The 17,055-nt window shown below is 44.0% G+C and overlaps 3 protein-coding genes across 3 annotated transcripts; all 3 read right to left on the bottom strand.

Annotated features, from left to right (window-relative positions):
- Positions 1-546: 546 nt before the first annotated feature.
- LOC105745576 (protocadherin beta-10-like) lies at positions 547-4,138 on the bottom strand. The gene has a single exon (XM_012522964.4). It carries the CDS (start codon positions 3,598-3,600, stop codon positions 1,246-1,248), a length of 2,355 nt encoding a protein of 784 aa, XP_012378418.2. The 5' UTR covers positions 3,601-4,138; the 3' UTR covers positions 547-1,245.
- Positions 4,139-5,426: 1,288 nt separating this feature from the next.
- On the bottom strand, positions 5,427-8,512 carry LOC101444351 (protocadherin beta-16). Its single transcript, XM_023587127.3, has one exon. It carries the CDS (start codon positions 8,143-8,145, stop codon positions 5,776-5,778), a length of 2,370 nt encoding a protein of 789 aa, XP_023442895.2. The 5' UTR covers positions 8,146-8,512; the 3' UTR covers positions 5,427-5,775.
- Positions 8,513-8,631: 119 nt separating this feature from the next.
- Positions 8,632-14,699, bottom strand: LOC131272968 (protocadherin beta-8). The gene has a single exon (XM_058285911.1). It carries the CDS (start codon positions 14,697-14,699, stop codon positions 12,318-12,320), a length of 2,382 nt encoding a protein of 793 aa, XP_058141894.1. The 3' UTR covers positions 8,632-12,317.
- Between the last annotated feature and the right edge of the window lie 2,356 nt (positions 14,700-17,055).

Raw genomic sequence — 17,055 nt, 5'->3', positions numbered from 1 at the left:
TGCTTTTCAAGAAATAAAATATAATCACAGTACACTGAATGTGTACTCTGAAGTAACTTGGAATATGGACACTATCTACTGGTTAACCTTTAAAACTTGTGAGTGGGTGTTGCTCATTGGTTTGAGATCCTGCTTCCCATGTGTGAGGTCCTGGGTTTGATCCCAGTTACCTCCTTTAAAAAAGTTTTTTGTGGGTGTGACAACTACATTGGAAGAATAGGAGAAAAAAAGGAATGTGCAATGTTTGCATGTGGGTTTGTTTGGAGAATATGAAAGTAAAATTATTATCATAGCAAAAAGTGATTACAGTATACAATTGAATGCCAAGTATAGCAGTATGAGTATATTACTTAGAAATTTTGAGGCAAATTGTAGAAGAAACCACTCTATGAAAGGGGACTAGAAGTTGAGTAGGTGCTAATTGAGAAATCATTATTTTTCATGATAATCTTTAGTTCTTCTTGATTTAAATTTGGTAAAATAAAATTTGCTAAATAAAATGAAAAGTGAATATATTTCCAACAAATCACCAATATACCCACACAAATTTTCAAAGTTTTTATTCATTTTTGTTTCCATGCAGGCTATTACATATAGCTTGAATTATAAGACATGACTATTTTCTATATCAGCAAAGATGAACATAGAGTATTAGCCAAGAAAGAGTAGTGTATTTAAAGGAAATAACACAATAATATACATACAGAATACTATTCATGTCATTTATATATATAACTTGCAAAACTCTCTCATTTCTCATAGGCAGAGTAATAGGTAAATATTTCATACTAAACTGTGAATTAGAACAAAAGATGACATAGTTTTTAAAAAATAAATAGAATGTTAAAACAAGTTAGGGAATGTAGTTATCTCTACTAACATGAAGTAAGTACAATACACAGAAGTGTTTAGGATCATAGGATGCAAGTTCTGAAATTTACCAGGAAAACTATCAAAACCTCAGTTTTTTACAATGAGAAAAAAACAATCTGTGCATTTTGAAAGGAATAAACTTTAAATATGTAATTTAAAAATTGATCATTCAATTAAAGGTAGCTGTCATTAATGAAAAAAGATGAAATAATGTTGGTAACACATAAGTATGTAGTAATTCAAGATTAGGCTTGAAGTAGCATAATTAACTTTGTGTTTTAAAACCAAACTAGTATCAGTATGAATACCATATACCAAAAGTACATGAAAATATGAACAGAATTGATACTGAATATTAAACCCAAAGCTATTTCATAGTGTGGGATTTTCTTCATTATTCCTCCCAGCACCCTGTGTCTGGATATTAGGGATAACCGGATTCAAGAACTTGAACTCGCTGGTTCTAGAACCTCCCATCATACACACCTCGTACTGGTAGCTCTGGGACAGGGTCCCGGTGCCGCTTACGTCCACCAAGTGGCCCGGAAAGGGCCCCGCGGGCACCGAGGCCGCCCTGCTCCTCCTGCACAGCCGCACCGCGACGAACAGCAGCACCGAGAAGAGGAAGAGCGAGGACACCGAGGCCAAGGCCACCACCAAGTAGCCGGTGAGCGCGTCGGCCCGCGCAGGGTCGGCGGCCGCCTCGGGCAGCGGCAGGTAGGGCTGGGAGAAGCCGTCCACCAGCAGCACGTGCAGCGTGACGCTGGCCGACAGCGGCGGCTCGCCGTTGTCCCTGACCAGCACCAGCAGCCTGTGCTTGGGCGCGTCGCGCTCGCTCAGCAGCCTGGCGGTGCGCACCTCGCCGTTGTGCGCCCACACGCCGAACAGCCCGGGCTCCGTGGCCTTGAGCAGCTGGTAGGACAGCCAGGCGTTCTGGCCCGCGTCGCCGTCCACCGCCACCACCTTGCTCACCAGGTAGCCCGCCTCGGCCGCCCTGGGCACCAGCTCGGTGCAGGGCGCAGAGCCGTTCTGCAGCGGGTACAGCACGAACGGCGCGTTGTCGTTGGCGTCCAGCACCTGCACGCGCACGCGCGCCTCGCTGCTCAGCGCCGGGGAGCCCGCGTCGGCCGCGCGCACGCGGAACTCGAACGCCTGCAGGGCCTCGAAGTCCAGCGCCCTGAGCGCGAACAGCTGGCCGCTGTCGGCGTTGACGGAGACCAAGGAGGCGAGCGGCAGGTGCGCGTCCTGGGGCGGCAGCAGCGAGTAGGTGACCTGGGCGTTGGCGCCCGCGTCTGCGTCTGTGGCGCTGACGCTGCCGATGTGCAGCGCGGGGCTGTTGTTTTCGCGGACCAGCAGGGTGTAGGAGGTGCGGGTGAAGGTGGGCGCGTTGTCGTTGACGTCGGAGACCTGCACGGTTATCACGTGCTCGGTCTTCAGCCTGGGGGTGCCCAGGTCGCTGACGGTGATGGTGATGTTATAGTCATCCCTGATCTCTCTGTCTAGAGCTCCCTCTGTCATTAGGATGTAAAAATTCTCCACGGAAGGCTTCAGAAGGAATGGCAGATCATCTTGAATGTAACAAACCACTTTTCCATTTTCTCCTGAGTCTTTGTCCCTAATTCTAAAAACAGCCAGTACTGTCTCTGGAGCGTTCTCGGCCACGTGGCTGGAAAGTGATGACATTATCAATTCAGGGGGGTTGTCATTCGTGTCCAACACTTCGACTAAAACCGTACATCTTGCAGAGAGGCCCCCTCCATCCATTGCTTGTATATTTATTTTGTAAGACTTTATTGCCTCATAATCAAGCAGTGCTGTGAGAACAATTTCCCCAGAAAAAGGATTGATTTGAAAAGTTGTTTGGATATCTTCAGAAGTATCAAAAAATGAATAAGATACTTCTGCATAGACTCCGGAGTCTACATCCCCTGCTGAGACTTTAACAATAAGAGACCCTATGGGGCTGTTCTCCAGAGCCTGGGCCTTATAGAGCGACTCGGCAAACTGCGGGGCATTGTCGTTGATGTCCAGGACCGCAATGCGTATAGTAGCGGTCCCAGAGCGGGGCGGAGACCCGCCATCCAGCGCCGTGAGTGTTAAACTGAGCTCGCGCTGCTCCTCCCGATCCAGCGCTTTGTCCAACACTAGCTCTGGGAATATTATGCCTTCATCAGTGTCACTAATTTTAATATGGAAAAAAGAATTGGGGTCGATAGTGTACTTTTGGACACCGTTAAGTCCTCTGTCAGAATCATGTGCTCTTTCTAGGGGAAATGATGTCCCTTCGGCTGTATTTTCTGGAATTTTTAAGACCATCTCTTTCTCTCGAAACACTGGTGAATGGTCGTTTATATCCCTGACGGTCAGCTCAGCCCGGTAAATTTGAAAGGGGTTATCCATTAATATTTGGAAATACAGCAGACAGGGCTCTTTGAGGCCACACAGTTTCTCCCTGTCCAGTTTTTCATTTGTGAGCAAATACCCAGTATGAGAATCCAGGAGCAAGTGTTGTTTATCATCATCAGAGACCACCCGGGCTCCCCTCACAGCCAGCTCCCCCTGCCCTAGCCCCAGATCCTTTGCTAGGTTGACCACAAACTTTCCCTTCTCTGTTTCCTCTGTCACAGAATAATGTCCAAACCCAGAACCTGCCAAGGACACTTCCAAAAACAGAAAGAGAAATAAAACTTGCCTTTGTCTCAGGAAGTGCAATCCTCTGTCTGCCATAGCTTCTCCTGAACACACCTTTTGTCAATTTCGATCACACCTCCATTTCCCAGCATGAAAGAAACAGCAGTCACAAATTCCAGACCTACACGGTGAAGTAGCAGGGGTGTGGGTTTTTCCTTTCCCAATCGTGGACCATAAAGCTTTTCTTTCCAGTCCATCTGTCCTGATCTTCCTTTTTTGTTAATGACTTCTGTAGCATAGCGATGGCGACTTTTCCCTGTATCTTTAGCCTGCAGCGCCATCGCGTGGCCTCCCACTGGCTCAAATGACGGCACCCAATTTCTTTAAGTGTATTTGTGTATTGTGGGTATTTATATAATTTTTATTGTAGCGGCTCCCTTAATTTTTTTCATTTTCTCTTATTTTGTTTGTTTTGTAAAAAAAATGTGAGGATAGAGAACTGTACACTACATAGATTAATGAGAAAAGTTAAAAATCCAACAGTAGAAAAAAGTATTTCTAGTAATAACTCTGCCACCTCACTATCCTAGCTATAGCTCTGCACTTGGCTTTTCACTCCACATACAACTACCAATATCTGGAACCAAACAGAAAATTTTGGTAACCCCTGGAACCACCAAAATAATAGAATATGTTATTTTTACAGAAACATGGAAATAGGAACACCAAAACTAACAAAAGAAATGTGTTGTACACCTTCTTTATTCAACAGACTTCTTCAGATTTTCATTGCATTGTCTAACAGGATTATCACTTTATAATCCATCACAAAGCATTTAGGCTGTCCCTTCTCTGTACTACCATAAAAACTTGTGCGTGCAACTGTGATTGCCCTTGTAAATACTATTGCCTCTTGTTTCATACCAGTCTGTTTCATCTTCAATACATGAGTTAGTTGAGGACAGGAACTATGTCTTAATCATATTTGGTTAGTATATCAGATACTCACTAAATGCTTGCTGTATTGATGCATACATAAATATATTCCAGTGAGTCGGGTATGAAACAATAATTTTCAGTCTCTACCTTTTGAAAATTTATTTCACTTGTTTGTTCTTATTTACAAGTCCTTTATTCAGTGCAATTTCTATTCCTTTTCTTTCTTTTGTTCTTTCTTTTCCTCATATTAGCCTTCAACTTACCTACAGAGTTAAAGAAGTGATTGACATTTATTTTAAGGCACCTCTGAACTGAAATCTAGTGGGTATAATTGCTTCAAAATGACTAAAGGGAGGTAAAGAATAAAGCACACTAACATCTATCCAAACACTTTTTTGAAAATAAGAACAACATTGTGATATCTACACCTCATTGTATTTATGCAAAGGTCTAATATTTACAAGAAAGTGCTACTTTTTCCATAATAAGCAAGGGGTACAGATTAAACTGAGAAATATTATATAAAGGAAAGACAAGATGCCACTGAGACAACACTCTAATTCTTGAATATAAATGCTACACTGTATAAACTTCTACTTAATGACTTCCATTGGGTTGTTAGCCATTGAAAAGTTAACATGGACTTCTGATTTTTTCATATAGAATTAAAAGCAACAAATTCTTAGATATTTCCACATGATGCTATAGAAATGCTTAAACTAACAGTTCCTTTTTTTTCATCTCCAAACTCAAACACACAATCTTAAATTGTTTTCCTTATTAGTTTCAGGTAAAGCTGACTGAGGATTTATTTATCATATAATTGATAATAGGAATATTATACCTCAGTAGTGAGTGTTAATACAAGAAAATAGAACCTTTTCTTAAAAAGGGGGCATCATTAAAAATTTGTTAAAATAAAAACTAAGACAACAAATCAATAACAGTTTTGAAAGAATAGAAGAAATTCCAAATAACAAATGTAAGTACCACACAATGGATTTATTTTAAATATTAAGAAGCTTTAGGAAAAGGACTAACAATAATGTGGACACTAACAATAATGTATAAATAGATATTTATACAGCAGAAGTATTCTTAAATGATATCTACTTTTAAAATAAATCCTATTTCACTCATTGGGACTCAGCTGAAAGACATCTCTGGCTGAAACATAAGGAAAAATAAACTTGTGAACTTAAGCATAAAATTGGGATTGCAGGATGAATCAAATAGAGGAAATTGAATAGCACTTTATTGGCTGTGATGGGCATGAGGAATTGAATCAAGAAAATACTAGAAAAAGATATGTCTTTTCTAGATGGCTTCCTATCAATTAAATGTAAAACTATTTCGGAAAGTGGGGTTTTCCTCAATTTTCTTCCCAGTACCCTGGGAAGGAAAGGTAGGGAGAGTTGGCTTAAGGAACTTGAACTCACTTGAGCCTTCCGTCAGACACACCTCGTACTGGTAGCTCTGGGACAGGGTCCCGGTGCCGCTCACGTCCACCAAGTGGCCCGGAAAGGGCCCCGCGGGCACCGAGGCCGCCCTGCTCCTCCTGCACAGCCGCACCGCAACGAACAGCAGCACCGAGAAGAGGAAGAGCGACGACACCGAGGCCAAGGCCACCACCAAGTAGCCGGTGAGCGCGTCGGCCCGCGCAGGGTCGGCGGCCGCCTCGGGCAGCGGCAGGTAGGGCTGGGAGAAGCCGTCCACCAGCAGCACGTGCAGCGTGACGCTGGCCGACAGCGGCGGCTCGCCGTTGTCCCTGACCAGCACCAGCAGCCTGTGCTTGGGCGCGTCGCGCTCGCTCAGCAGCCTGGCGGTGCGCACCTCGCCGTTGTGCGCCCACACGCCGAACAGCCCGGGCTCCGTGGCCTTGAGCAGCTGGTAGGACAGCCAGGCGTTCTGGCCCGCGTCGCCGTCCACCGCCACCACCTTGCTCACCAGGTAGCCCGCCTCGGCCGCCCTGGGCACCAGCTCGGTGCAGGGCGCAGAGCCGTTCTGCAGCGGGTACAGCACGAACGGCGCGTTGTCGTTGGCGTCCAGCACCTGCACGCGCACGCGCGCCTCGCTGCTCAGCGCCGGGGAGCCCGCGTCGGCCGCGCGCACGCGGAACTCGAACGCCTGCAGGGCCTCGAAGTCCAGCGCCCTGAGCGCGAACAGCTGGCCGCTGTCGGCGTTGACGGAGACCAAGGAGGCGAGCGGCAGGTGCGCGTCCTGGGGCGGCAGCAGCGAGTAGGTGACCTGGGCGTTGGCGCCCGCGTCTGCGTCTGTGGCGCTGACGCTGCCGATGTGCAGCGCGGGGCTGTTGTTCTCGCGGACCAGCAGGGTGTAGGAGGTGCGGGTGAAGGCGGGCGCGTTGTCGTTGACGTCGGAGACCTGCACGGTTATCACGTGCTCGGTCTTCAGCCTGGGGGTGCCCAGGTCGCTGACGGTGATGGTGACGTTGTACTCGGCTCTTACCTCTCTGTCTAGTGCTGTCTTCGTGACCAGTGTGTAAAAGTTTTTGACTGAAGGTTTCAAAAGAAAAGGAAGATCATCCTGGATGGAGGAAACCATCTTTCCATTTTCCCCAGAGTCAGGATCCGACACACTGAAAACAGCAACTACAATCTCAGGGGAGTTCTCTGGGATGGGGCTGGTGAGTGCAGACATGGTCACTTCTGGGGGATTATCATTCACATCCACCACCTGCACCAGAAGAGTACACTTCCCCGAAAGACCTCCCCCATCCGTGGCCTTGATGTCCACTTCGTAAGACTGAATTCTTTCAAAATCTACTTGTTTTCTCAGTCGAATTTCTCCTGTCATAGGGTTTATCTCCAAAGTTTTGTTAATATCTTCAGAAGGCTGAAAGAATGTGTATGATATTTTCCCATTGACTCCGATATCTAAATCGCTGGCAAAGACAGTGACAAGGAGGGAGTCTACAGGGCTGTTCTCGGGAATCTGCACCTTGTACAGCGGCCGCTCGAACGCAGGGGCATTGTCGTTGGTGTCCACTACTTCGATGTGGACCTGGGCGGTCCCAGATCTGGGCGGAGAGCCGCCATCCAGCGCCGTGAGGGTTAACCGCAGCTCCGGCTGCTTTTCGCGATCCAGCTCTTTATCTAGCACCAGCTCAGGGTATTTCCTGCCGTCGCTGCGTTTGCGGGTTAGAACTCGGAAAAAGGAGTTGGGGCTAATTTTATAATTCTGAACACTGTTGCTTCCTACGTCCGAATCCACAGCGTTCTCCAAAGGGAACGCATTTCCTAGGGGACTGTTTTCTGGTATTTTCAGAATCATTTCTCTGTTAGTGAACCCCGGAGAATGGTCATTTATATCTCTCACCGTCAATTCCGCCTGAAATATCTCTAAGGGTTTTTCCATTAACACTTGGAAATGTAGTACACAGGGCTCACTGAGGCCGCACAGCTCCTCGCGATCTAATTTTTCATTTATGAGCAAATCCCCAGTCTGAACCTTGAGCTGCAAATGCTCCTTGTTCCCCTGAGAAATGACCCGGGCCCCGCGGGTGGACAGCTCTGTCAATCCCAACCCCAGGTCTTCTCCTAGATTTGCCACAAAAGAGCCTCGTTCCATTTCTTCCACCACCGAATAGGGCCCCAACTCGGCACCCGACAGAGACATACTCAGTAAAACAAAGAAAAATAGGACTTGCCTTTGTGTCAGATTGTGCATCCATTCAGTCTTCATTGCTCTTTCCTGCAAATTTGGTTCACAGGAGCCTCGTGTATAGCCAAGATCCTGTTAGCACGGTCCTGAAGTCCCGAACGTTAGAACTATGAGGTTTAATGGATTTTAAAAGAGGTCTCACATTCGGTTTTGCTCTGGCTGAGAAAGCTTTTCTTTTCATTCCCGGCGGTGCTACACTGTTTAACTGGGTACTTTAACAGGCATAGGCGATTGTTTCCTTTCATCTTAACCTGCAGCGCCACCACGTGTTCTCACTGCGTCTTACATTTTGTGGTTTAATATTGGAGACAAAATTCTAAATGTACAATAGGCTGTCCAAACTGTGTTCTGTAACATAAAATACTGAGTTCTATTTTCATATGGTTTTATGGATAATGCTCTGTGTCACTGCACGGAGAAATAACTTACATTATTGACTGTTTAATGCTGTTGAGTCCTTAACGATTAAATAATTTAGTCAACATTTAAGTTGGAAACAATAGGCACTTAATAGTAAAATGTTTATGAAGTGACACTGGGAACCATTTCATAACTACATCTTTTTCATGGTACATTTTATCAAATTACAAAGGAGTGGGCACTGTAAAATTATAATCAGTGACGCTTCTAAAGGGACTATTTAACAAATGCATGATTAAAGAGTAGATCACTTATTCTTCTTTCCAACACTTAAGAATGAGAACTGTGAATTTTCACAACTTCCAAATTATTGGAAAATTATTTATCAAATAGATCTCAAGGTCGGGCCTCCCATGTTTCACATTCTTTTGTTGGGTATTCCATATCCATAATTTGAATTGGATTGCAGTAAAGAGTCATGATATCTTTATCAAGTCAAAGTTTTTGTTAGTGATTTTTAGAAGTCTGTCCATTGTCTTGTCTGGAGTGAAAACACCTAATCAACGAGGCCCAAGTTCCTGATATAAAGGTCTTCATGGTCCTTGTGCAGCCACAGGTGGTGCTATTAATCTGGATAACTCTCTTCCAAGCAGCTAGCCTGTGGTAGACAGAATAAAGCCACAGATGTCCGTGTCCTAATCTCCAGAACCTTGTACCTATGTTACATTTCATGGCAAAAGGGACTTTGTAGATGTGATTAAGTAAAGGATCTTGAGAGGGGACAATTATCTGGGTAGACCCAACCTAATCGTATGGGTCCCAAAAGTGAAAAGCCTTTCCCAGCTATGGTCAAGAGGGAGATGTCACTGCATACGAATGGTCAGAGAGATACAGTGATGCTGGCTTGGAATATGGAGAGAGGAGGCCACAAGCCAAGGAATGTGGGTAGCTTCAAGAAGCTGGAAAATACAAAGAAATGGATTCTTTCCCAGAGCTATCAGAAAGGAATACATCCCTGCCAACACCTTCATTTCAGTCTCATAAGACCTGTATTGGACATCTGACTTACAGAACTGTAAGATAATAAATTTGTATTGCTTTAAGTCACTATGTTAGTAATACTTTATCACAGCAGCAATAGAAAACTAATACAACCCAAGCTTAGATTCTCATGCACTCAGGAGCCGAGTCAACACAGATTCATCACTTCTACCAGAACAGTATTACCACGGCAAATGGTAAAATGTCTGATTCAGCTCTGGTATTTCATCCTCTCGAAATGCAGTTATGGCCCACACATGTATATTTTCAGCATGATTTTTAGAGGCATTTCTAAAACAATATGGTTCATTTTAACAGAAAATAACTGGAGCCCATCAGTTTTTTCCTACTAAATTTCCAGAATCTTTAAGTTACTTGGTGATAAAAAAATTTCTCCACATTACCTATACTTTTATGAAATTAATCATCTCATTTAGAATTAATACTAGAATAGCAACTACTTTCAAACAAATGATATGCTAATATGAATATAGTATATTTAATTAGAATAAGAAGCTTTAAAAACGTATATAATAGAGCAAGTTTCACTTCTCCAAAGAATAAAAATATCTATTGTTAGGTTAACAGAAGAAGGCTAAAGAAAAAAAATACAAAAATTTCAAGAAATACAAACACAGAGTAACTCTACTCGCTATTCAGGACACTCATTTGTGCATTAATGAATATGACTTTGAGAATGTACAAGAAGATAATCAGGCTGATTACCTCATGATGAAGATCAATTGAGGTGTCTGATCCAGCTTACTTAGGTCAGTTTCTATAGGACCTTTGGTTTTTTTGGTCCAAAGCAGTGTGGTCAAAGGTATATAAAAAAAAATACCAATTATAGGCTAGAAATTATATTTCTACATGGGAGTTCAGTTCTTGAAATAGGAATAGGAATTATAGATGGATTTCACTTCCTTAGTTAGGAAGACAATGCTACCAGATAATGCCTGTCTGTAGCATATTGGTTAAGAACTGAAGTATTAGGCTTGGATTTAAATATGATTTCAGATTTTACTCATTATTCCAGAATTGTGAGCAAGTACTTAACTTTTCTATCCTTCACCTTTCTCTTATGTAAAAAGGGGACAATATTACCAGGCCTCTTAAGGTTTACAGAGGATTAAAAAGGTAACGTAGGGAAGCAGACTTGGCCCAATGGATAGGGCGTGTGCCTACCACATGGGAGGTCCGCAATTCAAACCCGGGGCCTCCTTGACCCAGGTGGAACTGGTCCATGCACAGTGCTGATGCGTGCAAGGAGTGCCGTGCCACGCAGGGGTGTCCCCCCGCCCCCGTAGGGGAGCCACACACAACAAGATGATGCAACAAAAAGAAACACAGATTCCCAGTACCGCTGATAAGGATAGAAGCAGTCACAGAAGAACACACAGCGAATGGACACAGAGAGCAGACAACTGGGGGGGAAGGGGAGACAAATAAATGAAAAACAAATCTTTTTTAAAAAAGGTGATATATATAAAGCACTCTGTAGACTACTTTTGACTGAGTTAGAAATCAAGAAATAAGAAATCAAGAAAAAAGATCAGTTAGATCAAACTTTACACTTAAGATCTGTTCATTTTACTGTGTATATATAATATCTTATGAAAAAATCCTACTGTTTAAAAATTAGGATTACTTTCCACTGGAAGCAGCACAAAAACTAAAATGAGTGTGGCATAAATGAGATCAACTTTCCTTTATTTCTCGAGTTAAAGATATTCAGAAATAGAAGATCCAGGGATGATTTGATGATTCCCTGATCATGAGAGACCCTTGCTCCTTTTATCTTCATTCTACACTGCCCTAGTCCATTATTTCAAGCGTTAAGGTTGATTTATGGTTCAATGTGGCTGTCTGTGCTCCAGCTATCACATCCACATTTCAGGTAGCAAGGAGCAAGGGGGAAAGGGACCACTTCCTAGATGAGTCATCCCCCTTTAAGAGCCTTCTTGTAATTTTCCTGCAACATTAGTACATACATCTCATTGACTATAACCTAGTCATTATCTGGTTGTAGCTGCCAAGGAGACTGGGAAGATATATTCTTTTGAATAAACAGAGCAATGCCCTGAATACAGTTTGAAATCTTTTACCAAAGAAGAAAAGAATGGATTTTGGGGGCTACTAGAGTTTCTGTCACAGATAATTATGATCAATGTTTCTCAAAATTAGACCAAAAAAATCATTACTACCATGTTAGTTCATTTCACTGGATAAACATGATGTACATCCCCCCCCCCCATTTAACACCAATAAAACTAAATGGAAAGCAACGACCACTGATACAATGCTGAAAGGACACACAATTAGCATGATGCTGTAAGAGAAAACAACTTCAAAGAAATTTACTACCTTGAGGGCAGCATAAAGTAGTGCCAGACATCCTTACTGAACAATTTCTTTTTCTCACCCTTATACTGCAGGGTAAATGTTAGTACTTTACAGCTTTGTATGATTTACTAACTAATAAGAAAATGGAAGTGAAACATGTAAAGAAAAAAATTGCCAATGTTTTCCCCTAACATAGTCCCAAGATTGTCCACAACTAGAGTCTGTGGAAATTTAACTTCATCTCTGTTCTAAGACGCTAGATTTAGAGCCCCTCATCTTCTTATAGGAAGGAAGAAAAGTTAAGATACCTTTTTAAAAACAAGAATGACATAAGAAATTGCAAGCAAGAATTGTGCAATTTAAATATGATAATAGGTTTACAGAAAAAAAAATACCCTGCATTTACTACAGAAATTTTTAAAAATATAGAACATGAAAAACAATTGTGGTCACTGAATATTAAAACCAAAGTCATTCATAACCTTGGGATTTTCTTCTATTTCTGGCCCAGAGGAATAGCCCTGGACGTTGGGTAAGATTGGCTTCTGGAATTTGAATTCCCTGATCGCTGACTCTCCCATGAGACACACCTCGTACTGGTAGCTCTGGGACAGGGTCCCGGTGCCGCTCACGTCCACCAAGTGGCCCGGAAAGGGCCCCGCGGGCACCGAGGCCGCCCTGCTCCTCCTGCACAGCCGCACCGCGACGAACAGCAGCACCGAGAAGAGGAAGAGCGACGACACCGAGGCCAAGGCCACCACCAAGTAGCTGGTGAGCGCGTCGGCCCGCGCAGGGCCGGCGGCCGCCTCGGGCAGCGGCAGGTAGGGCTGGGAGAAGCCGTCCACCAGCAGCACGTGCAGCGTGACGCTGGCCGACAGCGGCGGCTCGCCGTTGTCCCTGACCAGCACCAGCAGCCTGTGCTTGGGCGCGTCGCGCTCGCTCAGCAGCCTGGCGGTGCGCACCTCGCCGTTGTGCGCCCACACGCCGAACAGCCCGGGCTCCGTGGCCTTGAGCAGCTGGTAGGACAGCCAGGCGTTCTGGCCCGCGTCGCCGTCCACCGCCACCACCTTGCTCACCAGGTAGCCCGCCTCGGCCGCCCTGGGCACCAGCTCGGTGCAGGGCGCAGAGCCGTTCTGCAGCGGGTACAGCACGAACGGCGCGTTGTCGTTGGCGTCCAGCACCTGCACGCGCACGCGCGCCTCGCTGCTCAGCGCCGGGGAGCCCGCGTCGGCCGCGCGCACGCGGAACTCGAACGCCTGCAGGGCCTCGAAGTCCAGCGCCCTGAGCGCGAACAGCTGGCCGCTGTCGGCGTTGACGGAGACCAAGGAGGCGAGCGGCAGGTGCGCGTCCTGGGGCGGCAGCAGCGAGTAGGTGACCTGGGCGTTGGCGCCCGCGTCTGCGTCTGTGGCGCTGACGCTGCCGATGTGCAGCGCGGGGCTGTTGTTTTCGCGGACCAGCAGGGTGTAGGAGGTGCGGGTGAAGGCGGGCGCGTTGTCGTTGACGTCGGAGACCTGCACGGTTATCACGTGCTCGGTCTTCAGCCTGGGAGTGCCCAGGTCGGTGACTGTGATGGTGATGTTGTATATAGATCTACTTTCTCTGTCCAGTGGTCTCTCTGTTACCAGGGTGTAAAAGTTTTCGACAGAAGATTTCAGGAGGAAAGGTAGATCGTCCTGAATGAAGGAACTTATTCTCCCGTTTTCTTCAGAATCAAGATCTGAAACACTGAAAACTGCAATCACGGTCTCAGGCGCGTTTTCAGGGATGAGGCTGGAAAATGCAGACATGGTGACTTCTGGGGCATTGTCGTTCACATCCATGACTTGAACCAAAACGGTGCATTTTCCAGTGAAGCTTCCAGCATCCCTGGCCTCGATATTGACTTCATAAGACTGAAAGGTTTCAAAATCAAGCTTTTTTTTCAGTCGAATTTCTCCAGTCGTGGGATGTACCTCAAAGGTGTTGCTAATCTCTTCTGAAGTCTGTAAAAGTGAATACGAAATCTCTCCATTGACTCCTATATCTTCATCCGTAGCAGAGACTGTGACAATCAGGGAGCCTACAGGAGTGTCCTCGGGGACCTGCACCCTGTAGACAGACTGCTCAAATTCAGGGGCGTTGTCGTTGGTGTCCACAACTTCAATGTAGACTTGGGCTGTGCCAGACCGGGGCGGAGAGCCGCCGTCCTGCGCTGTGAGGGTTAACCTCAGCTCAGGTTCCTCCTCACGGTCTAGTGGTTTATCCAGTATCAGCTCAGGATATTTCCTGCCGTCGCTGCGTCTCCGGGTGAGAACCCGAAAGTGGGAGTTGGGACTGATTATATAATTCTCAATATTATTTTGGCCTACGTCCACATCTTGAGCATTTTTCAGAGGAAACGTTGTCCCAGGAGGCGTACTCTCCGATATTTTCATTAACATCTCTCTATCCACAAACACTGGTGCATGATCATTTATATCTATCACTTGTAGCTCAGCTTGAAAAAACTCTAAAGGATTTTCTAGCAACACCTGGAATCGTAGCACACAGGGCTCGGTGTGACTGCACAGTTCCTCCCGGTCTAGCTTCTCTTTTAGCAACAAATCCCCTGTCTCCTGATCGAGCTGCAAATGCAATTTGTTCCCTTTGGAAACAACCCTAGCCCCCCGCCTAGAGAGTTCCTTCTGCCCCAGACCCAGGTCCTTTGCCAAATTGGTTATAAAGGAGCTGCCTTCAGTTTCCTCCACCACTGAATAGCGCCTGGGTTCCGCGCCCGCCAGAGATAAACCCAGGAAGAGAAAGAAAAAAACAACTTGCCTTTGTCTGCAAATGAGCGCCCCGCCGGCCTCCATGGCTCTTGTTTAGGACAGCCTCCAGGGAGAATGCTTCCACTGAACAGTAAAAACTCCAGTATCTGAAACGGTGTTTATTCCACAAGATACCTCAAAAATATTATGGTGAGTAGCTTTTTTGTTTTTGTTTTTCCAAAGAATCCAGTCCTTTTGTGACATCCAATCTCCCCGCTGGTTTCCAGGCTGTGCTGGTAAATTTAGCCAGTTAATGGAGCAGCGGGCGCAGTTCCGGTTTGTACCTTCTTATCCTGCAGCGCCACCATGCGTCCTTACAGGATCTTACATTTTCTGGGTCGGAACGGATGCGCTATTCCAGACGCCTCAAAGTACCACCGGCTATGTAGGATTACAATGCTATCTCTATGATCTCTGGACCCTTGCTGCACAGACAACAATCTGAAGAACTACACAAGAGAAATGAGAGTAGGGAATCTTCTAATAATGCTAACTGAATTTTGGGCAAAAAGAAGATAGCCTTGCAGGGAAGGAAGAATATCTATATAATTGGAGTAATGGAAAACTTTCAGAATTGTATGTATTTTATTACGATGAGCCATAGGAATAATAGCTGTAGACTCTGGAAAAATTATTTAGCCTCTCTCTGTCTCAGTTTCCTCATCTGTAAGGTGGATTATAATAGTACCTACTACATAGGACTGTTTTGATTCCCCCCTCACCTTACAAATGAGGAAACTAGGGCAGAGAATGATTAACCTTATAAATAAATATTATATCAACAATATAATGTGTTTTCAGAATTAAAATAGATGGTTTAAAGAATCAATAATACCTTATTCTGGAATAGGACACTTCCAATTCCTACCTCTAAATTTTAAAGTATGGCTATATTCATCTTTCATGCTTTTGGAAAAGAATCCCTCAAGCATAAATACTTATAGATGGGCCTAGCAGTTCCTTTGTCAGAAAATCCAATTCCACAATTGCATTGCATTTGTTTGTGGTATAGGGCATCTCTGTTACTTCTATTTTCTTGTGATTTATATCATGAAAGAAGCCTATGAAGTAGCCTATGACACTGTAGTGCCCACATAGGAGAACCAAGTTCCTGATAAAGCCCTTCATTCTCCCTTTCCCGTACCACTAGATACATCCCAAGAAACAAGGCAGACATATAATCTGATGCCACCAAGTAGCTGAATCTACCTGAATCCATTGCCATGACTAGAAAGACATATCGAAAGTCACACGGTAGCAGAGTGCATGATCAGGATGATCACAAATAGTTATCATCCCAAATGATAAAGGTGCCTGAACAAAGGCTAGAAAGTTTACCTAAATAAAGGTATAATCTGTGACAGCAGAGGTGATTCTGCATCTCAGAAGGAAGTCTTTTTTGTTACCTTCACTTCTCACAGCATCAACTTTTAAACTACTTTTATTTTTAAAAATTTCATATCCCACAAAGAAAGAATAATATGATGAAGCCCCATGACTCATAACTAGCTTCAACAGTTATCATTAACTCACCATAATTGTTTATTCTGTCCCCTAACATTTTCATATAGCAGGCAACCTAAATTTTCACCCAGAAATACTTCATTATACATCTGTTAATACTTTTAAAAACTTGACTCCAATATCACATCTAAGAAAATGAATAATTAATAACTTAATAGTATTTAATACCCACAATCTATATTCAAATTTCTCTACTAATTCAAAGTTGTTGTTTATTGAACCAAGGCCCAAACAAGGTTCACATTGCATTTGGCTGCTATGTCTCTTAGGTTCTCTCATGTGTAAACTTCCCTCCACTTTTTTATGTCATTGATTTGTTGGAGAAACAGGATAAGTCTTTAATAAGACTATGAAAACAACTTAAGATTTTATAGCTTTGAAGAATTTCCCCCCCATAGACTCTATCCCATTAGTGATGTATGGTAGTAGTAATAGAATTCATATTTTTAGATTTAGCAGTGCTGGTTCATAATATTTTCAGAATACAGCTTTGCCAAAATTACCTGGGTACATTTTTAAGAAAAAGTAGTAACAGATTATCATAACAAAGGTTATCTGTAACTCCCAATAATCTCTAGGTAATTAATGATCATTTACATGTACTTTTAATTTTACATGTTTAAAACTACTTACTTTCCTTTGCTGTCCTAATACAGCACTGCAGGATATTGGGTAGGAAGTATTTGAAAATAAACTAAAATTGAAAAAAAAATTAAAGCAGGAAAACATTACAAAAGCAGCTAGGGATTATTGGAGAGAAATTATTGAGCTCTGGAGAAGATACATAAACTAATGAAGCAATCAAAATTCATAAAATTTCTATTCAAGATAATTTTTCTGTGAAATGAAGTCATATGCTCAGATAAGGAAGCACAGG

The sequence above is a fragment of the Dasypus novemcinctus genome, chromosome 2 (genome assembly GCF_030445035.2).
Source record: "Dasypus novemcinctus isolate mDasNov1 chromosome 2, mDasNov1.1.hap2, whole genome shotgun sequence".
Lineage (NCBI taxonomy): Eukaryota > Metazoa > Chordata > Mammalia > Cingulata > Dasypodidae > Dasypus > Dasypus novemcinctus.
The sequence above is the reverse complement of the archived record's forward strand: the minus strand, read 5'-3'. Positions and strand labels throughout refer to the sequence as shown.

Bases quoted from the DNA above. Each gene is read 5' to 3' on its own strand.
- LOC105745576 (XM_012522964.4), bottom strand. From the start codon at position 3,600: ATGGCAGACAGAGGATTGCACTTCCTGAGACAAAGGCAAGTTTTATTT.
- LOC101444351 (XM_023587127.3), bottom strand. From the start codon at position 8,145: ATGAAGACTGAATGGATGCACAATCTGACACAAAGGCAAGTCCTATTT.
- LOC131272968 (XM_058285911.1), bottom strand. From the start codon at position 14,699: ATGGAGGCCGGCGGGGCGCTCATTTGCAGACAAAGGCAAGTTGTTTTT.